Genomic DNA, 25,461 nt, shown 5'->3' with positions numbered 1-25,461 from the left:
GCTGTTTATATTAGTCTGTCTTAAATCAAACTTTTTTCTGCAATAACAATCATATATTTAACGTTACAGGGGAAAATGTTCCTGCAACGATAGGAAGTTTGAAATATTACATGGTCTTTGTATTCATTGATTAAAAAACTAGATTTGTTTTTTAGAATCAGGCATCTTACTCTTGACAACAACTCAGTAAGGGTGTTCTGGTGTTTACCGTTTCCTGCTATAGCCCATTTTCCATCCATTATATTTTTGCTATGGTTGAGGTATTAATGTCATTTTATCTAAGATATTCCGAAGACCAATGTTTCGATGATATTCGAATTACCACTTATAATTTGGCTGGCGGGACGATAAAGGAAATGTTGAGTAATCTTGTAATATGCGTTTATGCTTGAAGCATTAAGACGCAATAGTAGTAAGATAAGTATGGAAATTAGAGGCTTAGAATAAATTTATTCTTGAAAATGGTGGAATTTGCTCAATAACGAATTTATTGCTAAGATTGACGGATAAAGGCCTATATTGTTCTATTATCGACTCCAGTGATTTTTTTGTAGTTCAGTCTATGATGGCCAATATCTAATACCACAACAAAAGCTGGTACACATTTGAAGTGCCTAGGCCGATTTTTGTACAGATTGTGCAGCACTGAACGAGGTAGAGTAGAGATTTTGATTTTGTGTGACTTTTACCATTCTCTAAGTTGTTTTCTCCTTGTACTCTCGCTTTTAATATTAAAGTGATAGTAGCTACGATTTTGTCGTTTTTTTAAGGTCGGTTGAAGAGTAGCTATCTGGATATATTACATCATAGAACATCGATTCATCTCGATAACATGTTTAAAAAAGTATGACAAGTTAGATAACGGTGTACTCGAAACGCTATTGGTGTGATTCGAGGTTATATGCCTGTGATCCAGCATGTACTTAAATATCGAGGCAGCTTTGAGTGAAAGTGTGCTTTAAAAACGACATAACTGTGGTGTGATGTACTTTAGAAGTTAAACCATAGAAGTTAAATGATTTTCAAGAAATAATCAGACCTGCAGAGACAATGATAATCCAAAAAAAAACTAAATTTAATTTGCACGAGATCTGACCGTGAAGGCGATACCATAGTAACAAACCAGCTTTATGAGAAGCCAATAAAACATCGAACTATGACGAACAACACACGTTGGAAAGACGTAATCAAAGAAATGTGGAAATATTCCGTAAAAGAGTGAAAGAAATTTAGCCTTTACAATATCTTATACATGTCCGTGGGTTAACTTGACATATAATGTTAACACTGGACATTTGTTTGGTATAACAGGGCAAAATGTCAACATTGTCTAGAAGTAATGAGATCCAATGCTTCGATTATACAAAACAGACAGTATTGCTGTGACGAATTATAACACAGCAATATGTGTCAGAACAGTCTAGCTGTGGAGCGCTTCAAGATTTAATTAACTTGCCAGGACTGTATATAGAGGAGGTTAGTTAAAAAACATCGATAGTGGTAGAACAGTGTATTTTTGATGAGATAAGTCAAATTAAGATTCGATGATACAAAACGAAGAGTGTCTGTGATTAGATAACAAATCGAATCTGAGTTAGAACAGTTTAGGTGTGATGACTTACAAAAATCAATGAAACCGTTGGAATAATTTAGCTGTGATCAGGTACAAAATCAATGAACGTGCGAGAAAAGTTTAGCTGTGATCAGGTACATAATATATGAACGTGCGAGAAAAGTCTAGCTGTGATTGTGATCGAATAGATATAAAAATCAACGAACATATCAGAACAGACTAGCTGTGATTATGATCAGATACAGAAGTCAGTGAATGAGCGAGAAAATGCTAGCTGTGATTGTGATCAGATATAAAACTCAATGAGACTGTCAGGAAAGGATAAATGTGATTGTGATCAGATATAAAACTCAATGAGACTATCAGGAAAGAATAACTGTGATTGTGATCAGATATAGAACTCAATGAAACTATCAGTCAGGAAAGGATAACTGTGATCGTGGTTAGATATAAAAGTCAACTAATGTGTCAGAATAATCAGATACAAAAATCAATGAACATGTCGGAACAGTCTAGGTGCATATATAATGTGGTGTTTCTGGGTCTTACAGGGGAATTTACGTTATTTTATTGTTTCTGTTTATCTCGACTTCATATTTTCTTTACTGTTGGGGAACTCGCTTACGCAGGTGTTACTTTGCAAGGGACAGGGACTCGGCGCAAGGGACCTAAAACAAACCAAGTTCAATTTATAGTTCACATCTTTACTCTTGTCACCAGCTAAGTCAATATATACAATCATAATGATTAATAAAGTTACAATAACAAAGATTTTATATCATTCAATTTAACTTTTAAACATTAAACATAATTAAACATTAATAAGGACACTAACTTTGAGCAGTATTTTATTCTCTGAAGTACTTATTTCCAAATATAGATAACTGAGTTAAATACCGCTTTGTCTTGATTCAAATTAGCTTATTTAAAGAAATACTTTTATCTTAAACGATGAATGCTTGAACAAAATAAATTAAAATCATCCGAAATAAATACGCACCTTAAACCAAGTTCAATTTATAGTTCACATCTTCACTCTTGTCACCAGCTAAGCGACAAGAGTGCCTTTCGTCGAACTTAAATAGTGAACTGGTCAGGTGCCTTAAACCAATATGTACATAGTGCGAAATATTGAATATCCGTATTAAAACTTCCCAACCCCACTGCTTAAAATTTTTTGTCCCAAAAATAAACAAAACATACACATATATATATGTGATGTAACACAATATCAATTCATTGTTCTCCTTTTAATTTTTCTCAATTTAGATAAAAGTAATATGTTAGTCAGTTTTCACAGTGTCTTCAGCATCTTGCTTCACGCTCTTGATAAAAAAAAATCTGGTATAAAACCATAGGCAACATTAGTGCTGTTATTAGTTAATAATTAAAATTTACAAGTATATATAATAATTAAACACACGAATGCTTCATTTATGACAGTTTTAAAATACATATTTCATTATGTTAAATTTTAAGATTTTTTATTTTTGTTTTATTTTATTTTTTTTTATTTTGTTAATCACAATCAATAACTCACTGTTTCTGGCTACAATTTACATCTCTGAGCATTTTATCATTACTACTAATATTAATGTATTTCTTATTTGGGTTCTTCGGGACCAGGTAATCACTGTGCTAGGTTGCGAAAACATCTCTGAAACATTCTTTGTGTATATCTTAAACCCTTGGAAGCAAACATTTATTTTATTACCTTCCATCAAGTTTATGTGAGTTTTAGGTCTTTGAAATTTTGTTGCTCTTCCCTATTCAAATTTACAGGTTTATTTCTTCGTAAAACTGTTAGACACATTCTAGCAAAATGATTAATTCTTTTGCATCTAAAACATTGTTTGTTTCTAGCTTTACATAACTCACTCTTACGACATGACCGATTACCACAAAACATGCATAAAATGTTTTGATATCTGGTATCATAATCTGGTCTATTGTCATTAGCTGTTTCTTCCTGATTCTTAATGTGTTCAACGACGCTAATTTTAGTTTTTAAATTCTATAATTTATCATCTATTTCAATAAAGTATTTGGTTTCATTGAATTTATCTTTAAAATTTTCAGACCTACTTTCCTCTTTAATAGAATCTTCAATTAAGACTACTGCTTTTCGTAATTGATCAATGTTTTTGGCGGCATGGTATACCGTATAAGGCTTTAACTTCGGTAATATTTCTTTTCCTGCTATTTTGAATTCAAAATGTTTTGGCAATTCCAGTTCTTTTACCCTACATTTAACCCTATCTAAATAATCTAAAGAACTTTCATTTTCATCTTGCTGTAATTCAATTTCAAATTCATTATTAGAAAAACTTTTTTATAAATTCAGCTTCTAGTGTTTTTGAGTTATTTTGAATATTATCTTTTAGCCCTTCAAACCAAATCTTTGCTGGACCTCTTAAATAAAATGGTAAATAATTACATTTTTATTTTTCTTCTATACATAATCTGTGACAGGAGACTAAATAGGTTTGAATTGTTGGTACTTGCTTAATTGTCTTGCAAATAATTTATGTAAACAACTGACATTTTATAGAGATGGTTAAATGTATTTAATTGCTTTAGGTAATACTTTCCATTGTTTAAGGATAAATAATTTCAAACAGTATTAGACGTAAAAGATAAAGTTTGAGTAAACGTAATCTTACATAACCAAACGTCTCATATACTAAGGCGTTATGAATATTCATCTTTGTTAATTAAATAAAATTAAGAGATTTCATAGTTAAATAAAGACGGGTCCGACAGCACGTGATATTGGGTTTTTAAGGGAGCTCAACCCAGCCCTGGTATCACTGTTTAGGACAATAAAGTGTAAAACTTAATACTCCGTATTTACCAGGTACGTGAACAACTTGAAATTGATGCTTTATTTCTAATTTCTATAATTAGAATTTTAGAAGTAAAGTTTTAAGTTGAAGTTTCATTTAAAGCAACTTTATGAATAATATTAAATTCTTATTTATTAAAATAAATAAACGAAAAAGTAAATTAATTAAATAATTAAAAGTATAAGTAGTATTAAGCTTAAATTATAAGAAAAAATATATTTTGATCACTGTGTACGTTTAGGAGAATAAAGAGTAAAATCTTGTCCACGGACACAAAACCAAACTACATGCATGCCAGTCATAGCAAGAGTTATCAAGGAAACCAAGGTTATAGCGGTAATCAAAAGAAATATAATCCAGGGACAAAGACCAGACATGGAAAACAGACACACACAACAAAGAACACAAAGTAACTAAAATCATACATACGAAGTAACCAAAGCAAATGAGCAATTCGGACTCCACTAAAACCTTGGAGCATGGACCAGGTGCACCGGTAGGGTAAGCGTCCTCTGCTTTTCTAGAAAACACCTGAAAAACATGTTTGCCATATGTTTTTCATACGAAAAAAAATACGACCAATATGACAATTAAAAACATGAAAAAATATATGTTAAGTACTAACAAGTAAAATCATAAAAAGTATGTAAATGCACATCAAAAGGTGCTTAATTGCTATTATAATTACTTCATAATATGTCAGTAAAGTTTGACATTAATTTGCATTTTGAAAACAATTGTGCATTTATATGCACAAAAACAAATGAAATTTCCAGATCGGTCTCAAAATATATGATTCAATGTTTTAAAAGATATGAAAAACGTTTGTTGCAATTTTTCCTGTAGCTGTTATGAGATCCGAAAAAGTATAAAAATTTTAAAAATTTTAGCTATGAAGAAATAAAAAAAAATGTATAGTAGTTTTCGAACTGTCTAGCTGTGATGAGATGTAAAAGTCAATGACAAGTTAAGAATATAATTGTCTAGCAGCGATGACATTCAAAAAATAAAACGAATTGTCTAGCTGGATTTAAATGCTAAAAAATAAATGACAGGGCAAATAAGGTTAGATCCGATGAAATAAGCACATCTTTGATACAAAATACAACAGCCCAGATGTAAAGAGATCAAGAAACTTGAAATCAAGAAAAGTCTTGCTATAGCGAAATAATTAAAAATAAAAACATGTATAAAGGAGTCTCTATCGTGTAACTCAAAAGATCGGCGATACAAAAAGAAATCGATGTGGCCGTGAAAATGTGATACCAAACAATAATCTAGTAAAGATATGAATTTATTCGGCAATGTATAGCGGAGTTTAGTTAGAGTCTACATAATTATATATTAAAACAACCAAATATCCTTCTGGTCGAATACTTGTAAATGTAACAGGTGTAAATGGCTATTGATGAAACTATAAAGACACAAAGAATAAATATAAACTCCCAAGTCTATTATTAGGTATCTGTACCTACTAACTGTTTTTATAGGATATTAAAAGTGTCTGTAATGGTTTCCAAAAATAGTCTTTTTATACTCAAAATCCTGTTTTATGTACATTATTTAGTTTTCAATACAACACAGTACAAAATTGAACCCGTAGATACGTGTATACTTTCATATGTGGATAGAACGGCCCTTCCACAAGAAAATTGTAGAAAATTAGAGGTGTTTTATTTCTTGATTTTGAGAAATTCGAAGAGAAAAATGGTAACCATAGTAAACTTCAACAACTTAGCAATTTTAATCGTTTTTATTCGGGTATTAATACCTTTTATCAATTTACGTAAGCAGGTTCAAAGAGTTAATGTACAAGGATTCAAAATAATATTAACATCAATGTCAAATTTTCTTTTTCAAAGTCATTTAAAAGGCAATCATCATGAATTCTGTTTAGGTGAAATACATATTTCCAATGACCATGACCTTTATTTTCACTACGAAGCATATGTTTTATTTTTATATGTATATCCTGTCTATATACTAACATTTGTAACAGTTGATGGAAATTAAATAATATTTAAAGATCAAATGTTTTGGGTATAGAAGAATAATCAAGGGAACCAAGGTTACAGCGGTAATCAAAAGAATGTAATCCAGGGACAAAGACCATACATGAAAAGAGTAATCAAGTGAACCAAGGTAGAGCTGTAACCAAAAGAATGTAATCAAGGGACAAAGACCAGACAAGGAAAACAGACATACACAACAAAGAACATAAAGTAACAACTAAAATCATACATACAAAGTAACAAAAGCAAATGAGCAACTCGGACTCCACTAAAAACTGGGAGCATTGACCAGGTGCACCGGTAGGGTAAGCGTCCTCTGCTTTTCTAGAAACACCCGCCGAGTTGCTCATAAAAGTCAAGTCCGGGGTAGACAAACGAGGAAAGTAAACCAGGACCCTTTGAATAAACCCGTTTTCATGGTGCAGATGGATATACCATAACGATCCAGAACAGACATATACAACAAAGAACATAAAGTAACTAAAATCATACATACAAATTAACAAAAGCAAATGAGCAACTCCACTGAAAACATCCCAAAATTTATATTCCAATTTGCTACGGAAACCATATTCAAGGTCATTTTTCTCAAAATAGAAAATAACTTTTTAATTATTTTGTCTTCTATTATAGAGTTATGTTTATGTTTGTAATACATAATGTAATCACTTATTTATGATCGGAATTCTTATGACCACAATTTTTTATAATGTTTTTACGCAGTCGTCGTCGTCAATGGACAATTCGTTTCCCTGCGATAACTAAGTTGCAATTGACCAAGTGCTATGAAATTTGGAAATGATTTTACTAATTAATCACTTAAGGAAGGTTTCTTTGTAATTTGGACATTGTGGCCCTACTTTTAGAACAATGTGCCGGAAAGGGTAATAATATGTTTTTCTTCTAATTTAAACTCATGTAGAATGTTTGTTTTTCAAAGGGCCACACACACCCAAAATCGACTTTTTTTTATTTTCGGTCCGATGTTGATTTTTTTTTATTGGATTCCTTCTGAAAGTTCCTGCCTGCGGTTTTCATTTATATTTCAGCTATTTGATTTCAGATATTATGATTTTGAAAATTCATTAATTTCACACTTTGGGTAACATATTGTTCAAATCAGTTGTGTTGTCCATGATGTATTGTAAGTCCCTATGCTTAAGTGTGTCAAAAATTATATATTGTGTCAACACTTGCCCAAAACTGTACGGGGTTCAAACCACTGTGGTGCTATCATGCTGCGCTCCTTGGCCCTTTACATTGTAGTTGCTTACTGAAATTCACTAATGACTGGGATCTCAAACATTTTTCATAAACTAGACAAGTGACTATCACAGTATGATGTAGAGTCTATATTGGTTTTTGTGTAATCCATACGTACTTTTTCCTTCATGAAAGTATGTTCTTTATCATTAAAAAAAAACACTTACACGATAAAATTTGGTTTTGTTCAAAATAAAGAATTTAGTAAAATAAAATACAAATGACTTCTACACAAAGACATTGATGAGAACATTTTGGCCTATATGTTTTATACCAAGTGTTCTCCTAAGCTTAATGGTACTCACTTCTCTATTACACTACCGTATTCACTGCCTGCTATTATACCACTGGCATCATATAAAATGAAAGAGCTAAACTGAAATCAAGGGGAACTTGTAACAATATCCCATATAGAAAATCATGTAATGAACAGGAAAATGATACGTTCATGGTCTTGAATTGTTTTTGTATAAAAGAGGAAACATATGACCACATATTTATAATACATGCCCGTAGGCAGGAATTTGTGAGTGGGGGTGAGGGGGGCAGGGGGTTACATCGACTCGAGAATCTCAAATTTAATGGTCAGACTTCAATCTAAATGTGGAGTTTAATAGTGCTTGTTGGTTTCCAAGGGGGGGGGTTTGTCCGAACCCCTCGAAGCCCCTGGCTACGGGTATGATAGTATCACAATAAACAATTTTTATATGGATCATATTTTTTTTATTTAGTATTTTCTCTTCACATGGAAATGTGCATCATGTAATTAAAATAGGACTGTCAATTAAATTAAAATCACATTTTTGAAACCTGTGACAACACAGTTCAGTGCCTGCTATGATATTTGATTGGAATACAAAACATTAACATTTCATTGACACAACTATAGCCAATTAGCATGTATAATGTAAAACATCAAAATGTTGAGTTCTAATTGTGAGTTCTATAAAAAAATAGAATTAGTCCTGGAAAGTACACCACTACTATGACATTTCAAACCTCTGAAAGTTGAAAAAAGGAGACAACACTTAAAATGCTAAACCACTATAACTTTTAAAATGCTACTAGAACAGTAGATAATGTGAATGCAGAATAATTACCTACCATTTTTGAAAAGGGGAATGTAGCAAATATTAGGACACAGGCAAATATTTTTCACATGAAATTCATGTGAAATTCACATGAATTTAACATGATTATCACATGAAATTCACCTAACAAGAATTTCATGTGATTCACCTGAATTTCACATGAACTCTGTCACTAAGTTTATTTCCTCAATCCAAGTGAAAATCATGTGAAATAATTCTGCCTGTGTAAGAATAGATTTTAAACTTTTTTTGTGCTCAAGTTGACTTTAAAATATATACAAAACAATTCAAATACAAATTAACAATTGACCTACAAAATGGTTTGCCTTCTACCCATATATAATCTTCTCAACTGTATTCCTAAGTGGCATTTCTCTAAAACCTGAGCTCTATCAATCAAATGACATTGTAATCCAACATCACAATTTTACATTGTCAAGTCTGTCCTGATTCTGTTTAATACGACAATTTTCTATTATTGGTGATCTGACTGAAAACCTCCTTTACAGTCTACGATTCCTATGAAGGTTGTTATTGCTATCAATGTTCTTTTATCTTCAAATGTTAAAGAAAGAACTATTTTGCAAACAAAGAATTTAAAATAATTCTTTGATTGTATATCAACAATATGTAGCTTTGAAACAAAAAAATCAGAATTACAATGGGGTTTTCTTTTAAAAAGTTTAAAGATTCTGTATAATTATTTATAAGAAATTCATTAGTACTGTTTTGGAATTTTTTGAAAGGGTAAACTCATAACAGATGATATGAAATACAACTCTGATTCCAGAATAGAACAGTTGTGAAAATTACTTCAATCAGAATAAGCTGTTGTCAAGTAAGATCAAGTTTACATATGCAGACTTGCAGAGTATGATGATAAAAAACTCAATATCAACTTTCCAAATGATACAAAGATAACAGCAAAAAAAAATAATTTGAGACATATTTCATTGGTTTAAGAAACTTAATTTACAATTACATAAAATAATTTTGTGGATTACCAATTTATCAGAATAAAATATACTTTGTACCAAATTTTGTCTTAAAAGGCTTCATAAAAACATCTTATATTGAGATTTTCCTCAAATCTTACAGTTGCAAGAGGAAATGAGGAAATTCTAACATTGAATTATTTTATGAAGCTGAACCATGACCTCCTCCAACTGGCACTTGACACAACTTCAGAAAAAACACAAATTTAAAAAGTCTACAATCATTTGTTGAAATCCTCAACCATTGTGGAAATCTTAAATTATTTGTGAAAATCAACAACCATTGTGGAATCATGAAATCTAAATCTTGATTGGAAGTACCACTAAAGTTAAGGATTTTTGTGACGTAAAAATATTCTCAAGCTTTAAGGGCAAACATATACATAAACTGAAAATACTGGCCACAATGAACTTAACCCGAATTTGTGTATTCTGTTAGCAGACAAGTCAATAAGCATCTGCTTGAAAATAAAGTAATGATATGTGATAGACCATAAACTTTGTTCTATTTGCCTGCCAAGGATATTAAGAGTTTATATTTTTGCTACATAAATATTCATGTTCCATCAATATCATAAATTATTCTTCCAAAAAATGTGAACAAACAGATGTTTACCACACATAAAACAGAATATCCGATGACAAGTTCCTATCAAATGATTTCATTAACAAATAATTCCATCTACATAATTACTTCATTAAAAAATATCAGTTTTTCATCAGATGATTTCACTGACAGACAATTTCATCTACATAATAGATTAATAACATTACCAATATTTTATCAGATTATTTCATTGAAAAACAATCATCTCATTTGAATACATAATATTAAGCACAAAAAAAACAATATTTTATCTGATATTTCATTGACAAATAATATAATCTAACCAATTACAAATACTATATAAAGATAGCAGTTTTTTGCCAGATGATTTCATTGACAAATAATTTCATCTTCTTCTAATTTTTAATAACAATACCAGTACATAAAATGTTGATGGAAGTGAGCGCATTGGTACTATAAATGTACATGTACAAAATACAGTTAAACAAGGCTTAATAATTAAGGTCAACTCTATTGACAAGGTTGCTTGCTGTTTAGCAATGACAATAATATTTATGTTAATTAATATGATTTTAAAGGTCACCAGTCTAAAAAGGTCAAATTTCCTTTTGCTTGAAAGATGACCTACATATATAAAAGTGACTGCACTTTTGATTGAGATTTGTGACATCATTTTCATTATCTTAAATTAGGTATTAGTAATTAAAACAGATTCTGTACCATAAGGAATTGATGAGATCCTTTTATTCATTCCATATGTCCCCAAACTAGAGTTAGAGTTAATGAAAATACAAGTCTACATACCAACCACATGAAGTTCCACAAATGTTTAAAGTAATTTTATTAAATAAGATGTACTTGTAAAACCGAACATTAATTTTACGAACAATATGTTCACAGAAAAATCTACAGTGGTTCCATTTAGTGTTGTAGGATTTTTTAAAAAGAAAAACATAATTTCCAAGTACTTGAATGTGAAGCGGTAGAATAGGTTTCAGCTCTTATAGCTCCGCCTAACAATAAAATCGTACATAGCAGAAATACATGTATGACATGTTTTCTGAATAGTTACTTGTTGTACATTGCACTAAGTAGCAGCCTTTATTAAAATCAGACAGGAGGTAATTCTTGCAATCAAAAACACAACATATTCACTTTAATTTCTAATTCAGAAGCAGTTATGGACCATATAACCAGTCTTAGTTTGTCACTTGGTTGTTGCATTTTCATAGTAAATTCATATAAATTTTGTATGAAATAAAACACTTCGCAAGAGTTATGATCCTTCATTTGGCTGGATTTTGGGTGGTTTTAGTGGGAGATAAATGTATAGTTTCTCAAAAATACAAATCTGAATAAAGAAAATAAGAGCTTATGTAGACCAAAAAAGTATCTTTCATTTGGTTGGTTTTTCTACACCATGAATCACCTCTACCATAGGTTTTGTCTGAATAGGGACTGGTAATTAGGCCAATATAAGAAAATATTCATCAGTCTATGAATGCCCTTGAATGAGCAAGTACATGCATAGATTTATACTTGGACACTTTTACATGTATATATTTTGAACACTTTATTTTCCTTGACATAGAGCTTTTTCAAAATACAATTACATAAAATACTAATTTTGAATACAAATGTCAACTTTTTTTGCCTAAAAATTATTTATAAATTCTATGCTATTTAGCCTGCAATTTACCATCTTCTTACATGTGTTTCACATTTAAGGACAGGTAGCTTGATGCTTAAATCATAATGCCAATAGAACAGTACACTAATTAAATGAAGGAATTTAAAAAATATGTGCAAATGCCCAGTACATACAGGTGCAAGCCATAGACTTTGATTGATTGAATATGGAGATTAAGGAAAATATGCTCATTAACACTTTGTGACACTAAAAATGTATCAAAAATAACCACTGATAACATAAACATTATTCTGACAATAACTAATAAAAAATAACATTGTGTTTAAAAGGTCACGACTTGAGGTTTCACAAGCTACATTTCCACCAAACCAATCAGAAGTGATTTTTTCACTCACAACTTATCATTCAATACTCTCAATCACATCAGTATCAAAATAACAAAACCCTTAATCATGATTATAAAGATATATAAATTTTATTTTTGTTCAGGATTAATCATATGTTTCATAATGAATGAAAGTTGAATATAATGTCTCCCATGATATCAATTTAGCCATATTATAATTTCAACATCATAAAAAATAAACTTTGTCAAGTTGGTTATATGATGTTAAAATCAAATAAACCTTTCACATGTTATAAAACTTTTTCTCTCTGTAATTCCATTGGAATATTTTCCCGCTTTACTTTCTGATTCCGCCAATGCAGGAATAATAGGGATCATCAGTCTATGATGTCCCAAAGGTGGATTGAGACACTGTGAAAAGCAGGGGTGCCATCCAGGGTTCCTCACAAAAAGGGGGTGCTAGGACATTATTTGCCATTTTGTCAATTTTATAGATGAAAATGACAAATTTTCAAATAAAATCAGGGTGCCAACCCCCTGCAACCCCCTTTCTGGATCCACCACTATGTCTCCAGTTGTTACAAAAGTGTCACAACAATTCTTTGGATAAATCAGATTTGAAAGGATGCATCACAATCACAAAATACCCAGATACTTTTTTATCACTTCTTTGCATCATGTCATCCATGATGTCACATTGTAAAATATTGGTCCAGAAGTACATTGGTGCATGTAGAAAATCCAATGAAATGATCCTCTGGATATAATTACAGATTCTACTGATTTCAATACAAGTAGTAAATGAATAAATTAGTTTGGCTACATCTATTTCAATTTCTTCTAACTTATTAAGTAATATTATTTTAACAATAGTGTAGCTACTGACAATGTTAGCTAATATTTTCAATTTCAAATTGATTTATAAACATATTCAATCAAACCTCAGTACTGCAAAGTTTGGAAATAAATTTTGTATTGTACAGTGTGGGAAACCATTTTTCCCCAACTTGCCATTCTGGCTAGTGGAATATTGATCTCGCTAACCAAATAGAAATTCAACTAGCCAAATTTTTTTTTGGTTTTTTTTTTTTGTCTGTTTTCTCTTGGATTTGACTATCTTCTGCTTTCTTTTTCTTTCTTCAATTATCTTTTCATTTGTTTTTAAATTCATCAAAAACTTTTCCATTTTCGAATATTTGCTCCTATTGAAGTTTTTCATGTACAATGAGTACTCCATTTCTGAACTCATATTTTAAAAATAAAATTCTATTTCAACAGATTCATCATTATGAAACAAGAAAATGTTTATCATTGCTTCTTGTTCATTTTTATTTTGACAATAAACAAATAATTTACGGTAACATATCATAAATTACCAAGATAAGTTTGTTTGAATACTAATTCGAGATCGGGACCGTCGTGTAGGTTTTGGCACATCCTGTTTACCAGAAATTAAAATGTCAGATTGTAAACAATGCTTTACATCAATAAAATTGTACATATCGTGCCAAAATTCACTTGACATATTAGATCTAAAGCTAAACTTCTTTAAATTATTTTTTAATGTATGATGTTAAGGGATGTTTAACTAAATAACCTGTTAGCTGGTTAACTTCCCTCGGAACTCGCCAATCAAATGACTGTTGCCAAATTGACAAGTGTAAGCTAATGAGAACTCGCCAAATTACACATATACTCGTATTTGGCAAGCTGGCGAGTGGTGGTTTCCCACACTGATTGTACAATATTCTGAAAAGAGCAAACACTGCAACATTTTCATTAATAAACATATACATATGTATAAAAAGGAGATTGAGGAGATAATAGCTCACTTGAATTAAGTGTATTTTGTACATGTATCTGAGAGTTCCTTTTTACAAAAAAATTGTAAATGTATAATTAATCATAAGGTATGACATCATAAAATATCAAAGTATTGTGTTGTCATAATTTACAGCTTATTTTACACTTACAATTTTATGAAAAATCCACCACTGGTTTTGATCAAACAAAAAAAAATGCCCATATATGTATGTATTGAGACAATAGTAGTCGAAAATTTATAAAACATGAAAATCTGTTTAAAAAATTAGATACCTGTCAGAAATATTATAAATAATCAATATATCAATAGTACCAGAACTAGTCATTAGAAAAATCTTGTTTTTATAGTGACTAGCCATAGTATGTTATATATGAAAGTACATGTATTATTTCATTTTTAAATAAATAGGCAGATACCCTATACTGATGTATAAATCATGTATGCATATATATATATATATATAAATTACACTCATAATTAATCAACATACATGTTCATGAATTTCATTCTATTACAACACACAGTTCTACTGAACTTCATATTGTGCCACAGACAACATAAAACACCAAAACAATAGTTTTGAGTTCATTCAACTTGAACAGTACACACATATTTAAAAAATTCATTCATACATGTAATTGTAAAAATCAGAATATTGAAGGGGGTAACTCTTCATTTCATGAGTATTAAAACAAACAAGTATCTATGACATTATACATGTTGGGAAAGACTTGCACATACATCGATTTTAAATTGGTGTGTACAAAAACAATGTAACACTGTTTCCAGTATTTGTGGTGTAAGAAATAAGCTTATCTTCATGTTCATATAACTCTATACTCAGTAAGCTGAATTTTCCTTTATAAAGATGCAAATGGGACAAAGAACTGCCGTACTACAATCAATTTGATGAGTTATTCCCCTTGAAAATTCCACTAACAAAGTAAAGCACTAACAAAGGAATCAAATTGTCCATTTCATCACACTACAACAATAACAAAACAATGTGAGCTAATTCGTTGATTTGGGAGGTGCAGACAAATCACAAGGTTCGTCCTTAATTACAATTGGTTGTTGAGATTTCATTAAATTTAAAGCTTGAGTCTCAGAATTTGTTACATTAGTTTGTGAGACTGTAAACAATTGAGGCTGGAAGCCTAAATACTGTGCAAACTGTTGTTGAATTTCTGCACTTGATGAGGTAGGAAGTTGTATTCCAGGTTTTAGCACTTGAGCCATATTCATCATGGGAAGTGGAAAGCCGGCAAGTTGATGCATTTGTGCTTGATTTGTAACTAAATTTGATGCTGTGTTTATACTAGGAACAATAGTTGTACCAAGAATTGTGTTCACACATGATTGAATCTGAGCTTCTTGTTCTTGAGTAATAGTTGCACTAGGTTTGTTGGTATTCACAGACTGACTGGATCCCTGAGTAGCAATTACTGTGCTAGAAGGACCAGCAGAATCTTTAAGAGGTGTGTCTGATTTTTTCATACCTTTTTTAGCACTTAATTCAGACACATTATCTTTAAACATTTTTGATTCTTTGAGTAATCTTTTTGCAGGGAAATACCGAGCACGTTGATTCTGAAACCAGACAGTGATTCTTTCAACAGGAGCCTCCAACTTTTCTGCTAGTAAAGTTCTTGTCGACAGACTTGGATTACTGTCTTCCTCATACACACGACACAGCACTAGTAACTGGAACAGGGAAAATTTTTCCCTTCTATCTCTCTTTGGAGCAGCATTCCCTCCATGTGATGCCTTTTTAAAATCTGTAAAATATAAACTTATTTGCTAGCAAATAACAAACTTTCACTGATTATATGCTTTGGTTCAGATGGCAGCTACATGTAGATACAAATCTACAAACTTTTTCAAGTATGTAAATTAAAGATAAATACTAAGTAAGCAGGTAATTTTTAGTTCAGGTTTAGTGCATATTACAATTAACACTAGCTTTCAGGAGCTTTTATACCGACTTCATTACAATAATTAGTTAAATTTGAAAATTATGTTTGTTGGGTAAAAAAAAAACATGTATGTTACATAAGCCAAGACTTCCATTTCCCTGATTAAAAATATACTAAAATCTACAAGTTAAGTGTCAGTCTCTGTAAGAATCAGGCAGTAAATGAAACATTGTATGAAAAACCCATAACTTTGATAGTATATTTTGACAATTTGCTCCTACAGAATCAAGGAAAACAGACAAGATTTCCCATATCATGCTGGAATATTGAGTTACAATTTCATTGAAATGCACTGAAAATGAACATTTAAATGGCAGATAACATCATTTTTCTAAGATTTTATTGAAAAAATTATTTCTGAGCAAAGCCAGTGATGCAGAGATCAAATAATGGTCTTTTCAAATAGAGAAAGTATCCTTGAGTGATATTACATTGTCAGAGCAGTGGGTTTTTGACATGCATGTTTCCTATTTTTCCCATATTGCTTCATTCTTACAAATACTTACACTTAAATACCATTTGGTAAATGAAACAACTTAAAGAAACAAGTAAGATGACACGAACCAACCCATGGTTAAATGGAAATAACTGACCACCTGAAAACACATACTGTATGTACATGCAACAAATATTTTCTAATTGACTGACACTACAAGGTACATAACAATATGATTCCTTCATGATATGATAAGAAATAGTTAATTTTTTTCTACTGTTACTATATTATAGTGTAAATTTCACTTTATTTTTAAATATAGTCAGCATGACCTAATCGATTTTTTAAAGTGTATATGGTCATAGTTTTATACAAAACTTTGCTGAAGGAACCGGAAGTAGTTTTCTCATTATCCTTGTCCTTGACTAATGCATTTAAGTACTAGGTGGCCTTTCTTGTATTTATGCCTCCTCTGAGGGGAGTTTAATACTACATGTATCACTTTCAGAACAGAAACAGCGTGATACCATTATTTACATGTATCTGCAGCCATATAAAAAGATATCAAGTCTACTAGCTAACAAAAATCAAACTGGTCACAAATAAATCGAGAATACAAAATAGCAACCACAATAAAAAGAGAATTTTTACAGCTATAGTAGGCAAAGCTCTGTACAAATATACATGTAAATGTATCTACATGTATACCGCAATGTTACATTTTGGATAATCTTGTTTAGTTACAATTGTAAATATAAATACCTCAGTGTTCTCCCAAGGATTTTTGCATAGCGCTGTAGCACATTTGACACAACATTAATAGGTCCTGTGTAGAAAAGTGCCACATCATATTTTATGTATTATTTAAAATAGGATCTGTATATTCAAAATGTACTTTGTTGTTTATGTTCATATGAATTATTCATAGCTAAATATTTTACCACTGACGTAATAATAACTTTAATACTGTTTTTTCTTTATGTTTAACACAAAAATTAAAAAGATATTCTATCAAATGGTAAGTAATTCTTCATGAACATTTCCTCTGATACATACACTCCCAGGGTTCTTTATTGATGTTGACCTGCAATTTTTTGCTGACATCAGATCCATTGGAAATAATAATCTTTCATTTGTTTAGGGGCCTCTTTGAATTTGATATTCATTTGATTAAGGGCATTCTCTTTTATAGAATTTTTCCTAGTTTTTGGAACTTTCAATATATTTACAGATTTAGAATTATCTAATCATGTACATGTACAGTACATCCAAAGAGTATAGATTTTTAAACACCCATTTCGGAGTGACTCCAGGAAATTCCCAAAATGCCATAAAAATCCTGGATATTGGCATACTTCCCCCAAAAGGCAATAAAATACTCCCAGCTGGGAGTTTTTTTATTGCCCCAACTATCCTTTGAAGTACCACCTACATCCTGTCTTACATGTACCTGTCAGGTGTACAATACACAAGGTAATAAAATACTTGGAGTGACTCCAAAATACACCCAAAAAAGCAATAAAATACTCCCAGACGGGAGAAATCACTTGGAGGATTTTAGGAGTGGAATCTGTAAAACTCTGTCATCCATTGGACACCGAAATAAAAGCAAGAGAATGCACCCTCTCTGGGTGTACTGTACATATACTAGACTACTCTAGTCCTAAAATTCATGTTGCCAAAAATGCCTGTTGGAAATTTATAGGAAGTCAGTAGTTAGGAGCTAAAATAGTTATCAGGAAAAAAAATCTTATTCTTGTTAAGTTGACACACTAGTTGTTTTGCTTTGTTATTAATTTGTTTTTAAGTCACTAATTGTTAGCGACCTCTTGCACTCGTAATTTCAGTACTTTATATTTGCATATGATTTGCAAAATTATATACTTATACTCCATGTAATGCAGCAGAGATCTGTGCGATGTGTACCGCCATAGCGTCATAGTTCTAGCTTCATACGAGATAAAAATGTACCCTTTAAATATCACACACATGTGTTCTATGTGTTTTTTCTTGCTTGTATCAGAACAGGAAGTTTACATGAAATGATCAGTTAGCACTGAACATTACCTAGTTTCGGATTCAGGCACAAGGACTCGTTAGAAGACTATGTACGTCATATACATAAGCAAGGCTCCGATATCTATAAATATTCATTGCCAGTTGTTTAATTTGGTTCCTCATCTGGTTCCCTCGTCAATATCATAAGAGACCCAAAGATCGCAACAACATACCTCTTTTAAAATAATATAATACACATGTCTATGTGTATTCTTTTTTGCTTGTATGAGAACAGGATGTTTACATTAAAAGATGAAATGATCAGATACAATGTAGCATTGAATTTATGTAATATTACCCAGTTACGATTCAAACACAGGGCACTTTACAACTGACTATATATAGGTTATGTATATTATCAGGACCCCAATATCTATATGTAGCCAATGCCAGTTGTTTAATCTGGTTCTGGGTAATTTATAACATTCTGGTCATCACAATTATGAAAGAGTACGCAATCAAATCAAGGGACACCAAGATGTTAGCAGCATATCATGTTCGAACATTAGTAAGTCAAAATTAATGACAGAGAATATTTGACGATTAGGGACTCTGAGGACTTCAGTCTTTGATTTAATTATTATTATTTATATGAATGAAGTTTATTCATGACAGAAACCCCATCTACAATGTTTGAATCATGACTTCAGTCCATATCCATTCATCATACCTGTGGTACTATTCTTAGACTTGTGGAATTTTACTATCTATTTCTTAATTAATTTTCCTGCCAAAAACCATGTGTTCTCAAGAGCTAAAGGATAATACACAACATGGCAAAGTAAACAAAAGGCAGCCATTTCCTTTTTCTTCTCAAAGTGTTTAGGAAGAATCTGAAACATTAAATATTATTTTGGAATTTTATATGTTCTTTTATAAGGTAAATCAGTTTTTGATGTTAAAAACATCTTGTGATTGTACAACCTTTTAACACTCCTAAAGAAACATTAATTAAAAAACACTTTGATAATCTTTGTCAGCTCTCATTTGATATATTATACTTATAACCTTCAAATATGGTAAACTTTGTAATGATATGGTTTTAATTGTCCTAAAGCATTTTACTAATTGTCATGGTCTGATATGTCTATTGGCCGAAATGTCTGGCATTCATAAGAATCATGGGCTGTCATGGTATGACAAGTCTTTGGGTCGAATTGTCTGGCACTGGTAAACATTATGGTCTAATAAATTGTGATACGTCTTAAAAAGATTTCTCTCCTTTAATTTAGTTTTGTTTCATTCTGTTTCGATTAGTATCGTTTAATTTTGTTTTTATCTCGTTATGATTCATTCTTTTCTAACTGTTTTGTTTCAATTCTTTCTTTTATCGATTATTTTCATTTCATTTTGTTTCATTATCATTTCACAATTTTAAGTACCCAAGAATAATGGGTACTACTGATTACGTAATTTTCATAAACATCTGGGTGCCAACCCTATCTTAGAAAAGCTATGATTTGATTTGTATTTAATCATCAAAAGTAGAGAATATTTTCAAAGACAGTTTGGTTCTCAATCGCATAAGTGAAACTTCTCAAAACCAGCCACCACTGGGACATGAGGAAATGGGAAATGGACAGTTTAAATGGGCAGTGTTCTAGGATTTTTCAGAAATCAAGGTTTCCTCTGCAAAAATCCATATAAAATCAACTTTCCCACAGTCAATGACAGCTTTTCAACTTGCCACAGGAAAGTGTAACAAGTACATAACTTTCCCTGACCCCAATTTCACTTGCCCGGGTAACGAGAAATAGGTATCCTAGAACACTGAAGGGTGGCCGGTTTTGTGAAAAATAACAATGCATTCTAAGTGTTTTTCTCCATTATAAGTTATAACCCTATACATTGTCAGTTTGCTGGTGTAGACATGTTTAATGCCAATTCAAAACTTTGGGCCTTCTATTACATTTCAAAGCTTGCATCATTTCTAAATAACCTGATTTTACAAATGGTACTGCCGACAAAATAATGTTCACAGTTCTGAAAGAATGTGTAATTAAGATCAAAGGGCTATTGATGGTAATTAATCATTTGTATTGTTTTAGTAAACTACCTATCAAGAAGTTTAATAACTTCACCTCTTTATTGTTTTGGCTTCAGTACAGATCACACTAATTGATAGTTAAAAGATCGTACTATTAAATGACCCCAATTGCCTGACATGTACACACCAATGAACACCTAACCAGTGACAAAATAAGATGTCCGGATTAAATCTATTGTTTAAACAATTGTCCCCTTCAATTATCATCTGCCCACTGATGAACTGCAAACTGGTCAGTGAATGGATTACATGTATCTATTTACGTAATCATTTACAGTTTTGTTGACACATTTATTACAAGTGAACAATAACCATTCGGCCAGAATTGAGAGGTTGTTTTTGCTTGAATTATGTAACAACAATGTAAAACTGTGAAAAATTGGCCGATGTACGGTTTTAGGGGTGGCCTGTCTATTGAACAAAACACACAGGTTTTCAGGTATATCAGCCAGGACTTTTGAAAACAGCTGGTTTGAAGTAAAGTTTTTAGGTTTTTTAGGGTCCAGTTTGGAGAGGTTTCACTGTATAGGCAAATGAAGTTGCCATGATGCTGTTTGTTTTAGCTCCTGAAAATGAAGGTATTGATATTGATGCTTTTTCTTGCCATAAGTATGCCGAACCAAGTTGATAATACAATCATTTATGCTCCCAAATAGCCACATGCTGACTGACACCTCCCTTAAAATTAACTTGTTGCCAGGTTGGGTGACTGATTAAGAATTCTGTTGGCAATGTCATAATTATGTGGTCATGCAGTGATCAACAGACCATAGCATGTTTACTGCTTTCGATTGAGCTAATAACCTTGTAGGACTCTGTAAATGATCTTAGGGTATGCACATTTCCTGTCATATTGATTTTAATCCTGACATTAAACTTCATAGCACAGCGCTGGTAACAAGATAGCATAGAACTGCGGTCAATAGCACAGCGCTCAAAATCGATAGCGCTGTAAAGCACACCCTTTTAAAGCCCTGGGGAGAACACTGATTACCTAATTATAGTTCTCAACCAAGTGAATCCTTGTTTAACTCATGTGCATATTATACTGTACGTACATGTACATATACATGTATGTAATACAAATTATAACTTCATACAGTATTTAATGTTATTTAAATGGTGCAATTCTTGTAATTTTACTCCCTTGATATTTTCTAGTTAATGTCACTCCAATAACATATAAAATATAAAAAAAGAAATTGAATTAAGTACATGTACATGTATATACATGTATGTATAAATTGTACATACATGTACATGCACCAAATTAAAAAAAAAACTGTTCCTGCTGCTTTCAGATCACTAGACATCAATAGTCCCTTTAAAGACTATAAAAATCAAAAAGTGTGAAGACCAATGTTCCTCTCTCCAATCTATCCCATTTCTCCCTGATGTCTATCAAAGTGAAATTTCTTTTCCTTAGTTTCCATAACTGGATTGATTGCTTGTACTTGTATAATATATTCTCACCTTTGGTTTTGTACAGTTGTTTCATTGTTTCTCTCTGTTCTTCAGGACTATCAAGCCAACGTCTCATTCTGATATAAGGAATTCTGCCACGAGGACTTATCTCAGACCATGGCTTATTCTTCCCTTTCTCTAACAGAAAACTCAAATTCCCCTGACTAGTATTCTCCATGATGTGGTTTGAAGCAAATCTTTGTGAGATTCCATATTTTTCTAATGCCTTCTTGAATTCATGTACTGTACTTTTAATATCAATTTGCTCCTGAAAATTAACAATATACCAGTACAGGTACGAAAATGTACATTTCAAATTATATTATGTACATGTCTATTGCCAGTTAATAGTAAAATAAAAGATGAACAATACATGTATTATGGGGAAAATATCTGTTCCTAAAGAATGACACACCACACTATTTCAACGATGTTACGAACCATATGCACAAGAGAATGTTGTAGCCATTTTTTCCAGCCAGACACTGCTGAATATTTGATTTTTATAACAGATCTTAGTAATATAAAGCACTAAGAAAAAAATCAGCCATAGATACAAAAAATGAATATATTTAACAATGTCAAAAATTCCTCCTGACCAAAATTTAACAGATCAGAATGAATAAAATTCACTCATTTATTAATATATTAATTTCCCCATATCTGAGCTCAAACATTATAATGCATCAGGTATATTAAAGCAACACTATACTAATGGAAAGAAGAACAAAAAACATAATAATAAATGACTACCAGTAAGTGTACATACATGTACATGTATATAAAACAGGCAGTATCATGTGTACCATTATCCAGAAGAGATTATAAAAAAAATATATTGATACATTAGCAAAATGCTGATGACATGTCATGTAATGATGTATAACTACAGAATTAGTTCTGTTATTCAGCCAAAATTAGCAAGACATTGTGGAACATGCCAGTGGCAAAGTTGAACAAAGCATGTGTAATTGGAATATTATTCAAAGAGACTGTTGTCATTATTGTCTACATTAAAATGCTTTCTTTGTTAAATGCATTACAATTTCTTTGGATACACACAGTGTCTGAAACTTTTTTAAAAAAATTTTCTGGCCAGATTGGTTTAAGTACAACCGATAAACACTGAACATACAGTGTCAGGTTGAAAGAAATGTTTTGATATGCTTTGATGATAATTGTTCAGGATTATTTAAATACTACTTGCCACCATGGTGAATGCAGTTAGCCAAGTGCAATTTACACTTCCCTTTGTGGAGATTTCACAAACTGACACTGTGCAGAATGATTAATCAAGACTGAGGTACAAACTGGAAGGGCAATACTGTGAAAGTACTTTAATTTTGTGGATATAGGAAAGAAACACAATTTCATGGATTTTTAAATTTGTGGTTTTGGGGTTTTCAGTATACACTTCAATGGAAATCTCATTTTCGTTGGGAACCAAATTTCGTGGTTTGGCCTACCCACAAAAGCCACAAAATTGGTACCTCATGAACAATAGTACTTTCACAGTAATTATACTTCATAAAAATAACTCCATATCACAGAGATATAAACTGTAATATTGTTATCTTACATAGCTTGTAGTTTTTCGTTGATTGGGAATATATGGTGCAAAGGACTGTGTTTTCAAAGCTTCATCATGGTGGTCTGTCAGGCTGTTATCATCTCTATCGCTAGGCTCTTTTTTAATGTCATCTTCAGTGATAACATTCATATCATCTTCATGAATCTCCTAATAAAAATAACAGTAGTAACTAATTAATGATATACTGCTAAGTACCTTAATAAAGATTACTTGTAACATCAGGGATAAAAATAAGCAGTTACCCAGTACCCCATGGCAACTAGATTTCAAGCTGGGCTACCAAACTTTTGGGTAATATCTATATGTACATGTAGTTTAACATACAGAAAATACTAAACAAAAATATGGTCTGGACTACCAGCTTGTATTTCCTAATTTTTACTTCCGTAATACATGTATCTTAAATGCATCCTCATCAGCGAAAGTTGTGCCATAAATTTTTCTCCAAAGTTAAATTTTCATTCCAGGAGACGCCTGCATATGTGTACATGTATTTAAATGTACAAATACATGTACACAAAATTTTAATTTCTCCACTCTTCACAACTGAGTCACTCAGTAGTGCATACACAGTAGGGTTAATTTTAGAAATTTAAACATTGAAAGGGATATCAATTGAAATTGATCTACTTGCACATATGCATGTATTACAAATATACCTGAATATCTGTCCACTCATTAGCCTAAGGCATTAAATATGTCCATGTATATACATTGTATATTTGAAAATATACAATGTACATGTATGTGTAACAATGCTATGGATTCCTGTCTAATGAAACTGTGTGTTAATTTAAATGTACTTTTTGTTGAAGTAGTGTACATTTTTTAACATCAAAAATCCTTCTGACAAAAATATTTACTATATTACAATGTACATTATTACTCTGCATGTACATGAATAAGTAAAACAAACATGTAAATTGGTACAATTATTTTTTGTATGAAAACTGTTGTGGGTGGGCAGTTGAAATCAATGTAAAGGACAATGCATACGGGTTTGGAACAAAGACCTGTTTGATACAAGCTGAAGGGTTAAATATTTGTGTATTTTAACAGTTAAGTTTGACCTGATATTCCACTGTAAATTTATACTCAAGTTTCCAAAAAGGGCTTGAATATTAAGACTAAGAGGCTTACCGAGTCAACCGGTGAATTTTTCATGATATCTACTTGATTTTGAACCTGCTGTACCCAGGCTGCAGTCCTTTCCAACGCATCTAAAGTTGTCGATGTGTTATCCATTCTCTTTTCGTCCAGGTGTGCCACTCCGCAGACCTCGTCATATTTCTACTTTAAAATCCATTCTTTTCTTCAATTAAGACGTGTAAGCTAGACACACACAGACGAATACAGTATCTTTGTTGTGTGTATTGCCTTCGGGTGATACCAACCAACCAATCAAAATTGTCTAATCAATCAAAATCAATCGTTAATCAACTGTAGTTCGTGTGCGATGCACAACAAACATGGCGTAGTGATTGATTGGGATCACGTGACATCGTACAAAGAAAAGGTGAATAGCGTACAAAGGGTGTGTTGTATTTTTGCTAACTGGACTATTTATCATTACATTCTTCACAGTAATGCTAACCCACATACCAACAATGTGATTTTTGTAGAGGAAAGAAGTATTTGTATTGAATGATATGACCGGAAATATAAGAATCGTCTGTAAAGAAAAACCTAAAGCCTGGAATGAAAGTAATGCAATAAAGT

The 25,461-nt window shown here is 31.6% G+C and overlaps 1 protein-coding gene across 1 annotated transcript; it reads right to left on the bottom strand.

Moving 5' to 3' along the window:
- Nucleotides 1–8,394: 8,394 nt before the first annotated feature.
- On the bottom strand, nucleotides 8,395–25,382 carry LOC148603731 (uncharacterized). Its single transcript, XM_088552051.1, has 4 exons — nucleotides 24,883–25,382; nucleotides 23,731–23,889; nucleotides 22,161–22,419; nucleotides 8,395–15,948 (listed from the first exon to the last, which is right to left on the bottom strand). Exons 1-4 carry the CDS (start codon nucleotides 24,985–24,987, stop codon nucleotides 15,182–15,184), a joined length of 1,290 nt encoding a protein of 429 aa, XP_088408177.1. The 5' UTR covers nucleotides 24,988–25,382; the 3' UTR covers nucleotides 8,395–15,181.
- Nucleotides 25,383–25,461: the final 79 nt, after the last annotated feature.

This window comes from Perna viridis, chromosome 11 (genome assembly GCF_037379345.1).
Source record: "Perna viridis isolate PV_CMFRI_1.1 ecotype Kerala chromosome 11, ASM3737934v1, whole genome shotgun sequence".
In the NCBI taxonomy this organism is placed as follows: domain Eukaryota; kingdom Metazoa; phylum Mollusca; class Bivalvia; order Mytilida; family Mytilidae; genus Perna; species Perna viridis.
Note: the sequence above shows the minus strand (reverse complement) of the source record. Positions and strands in the feature narration are given on the sequence as shown.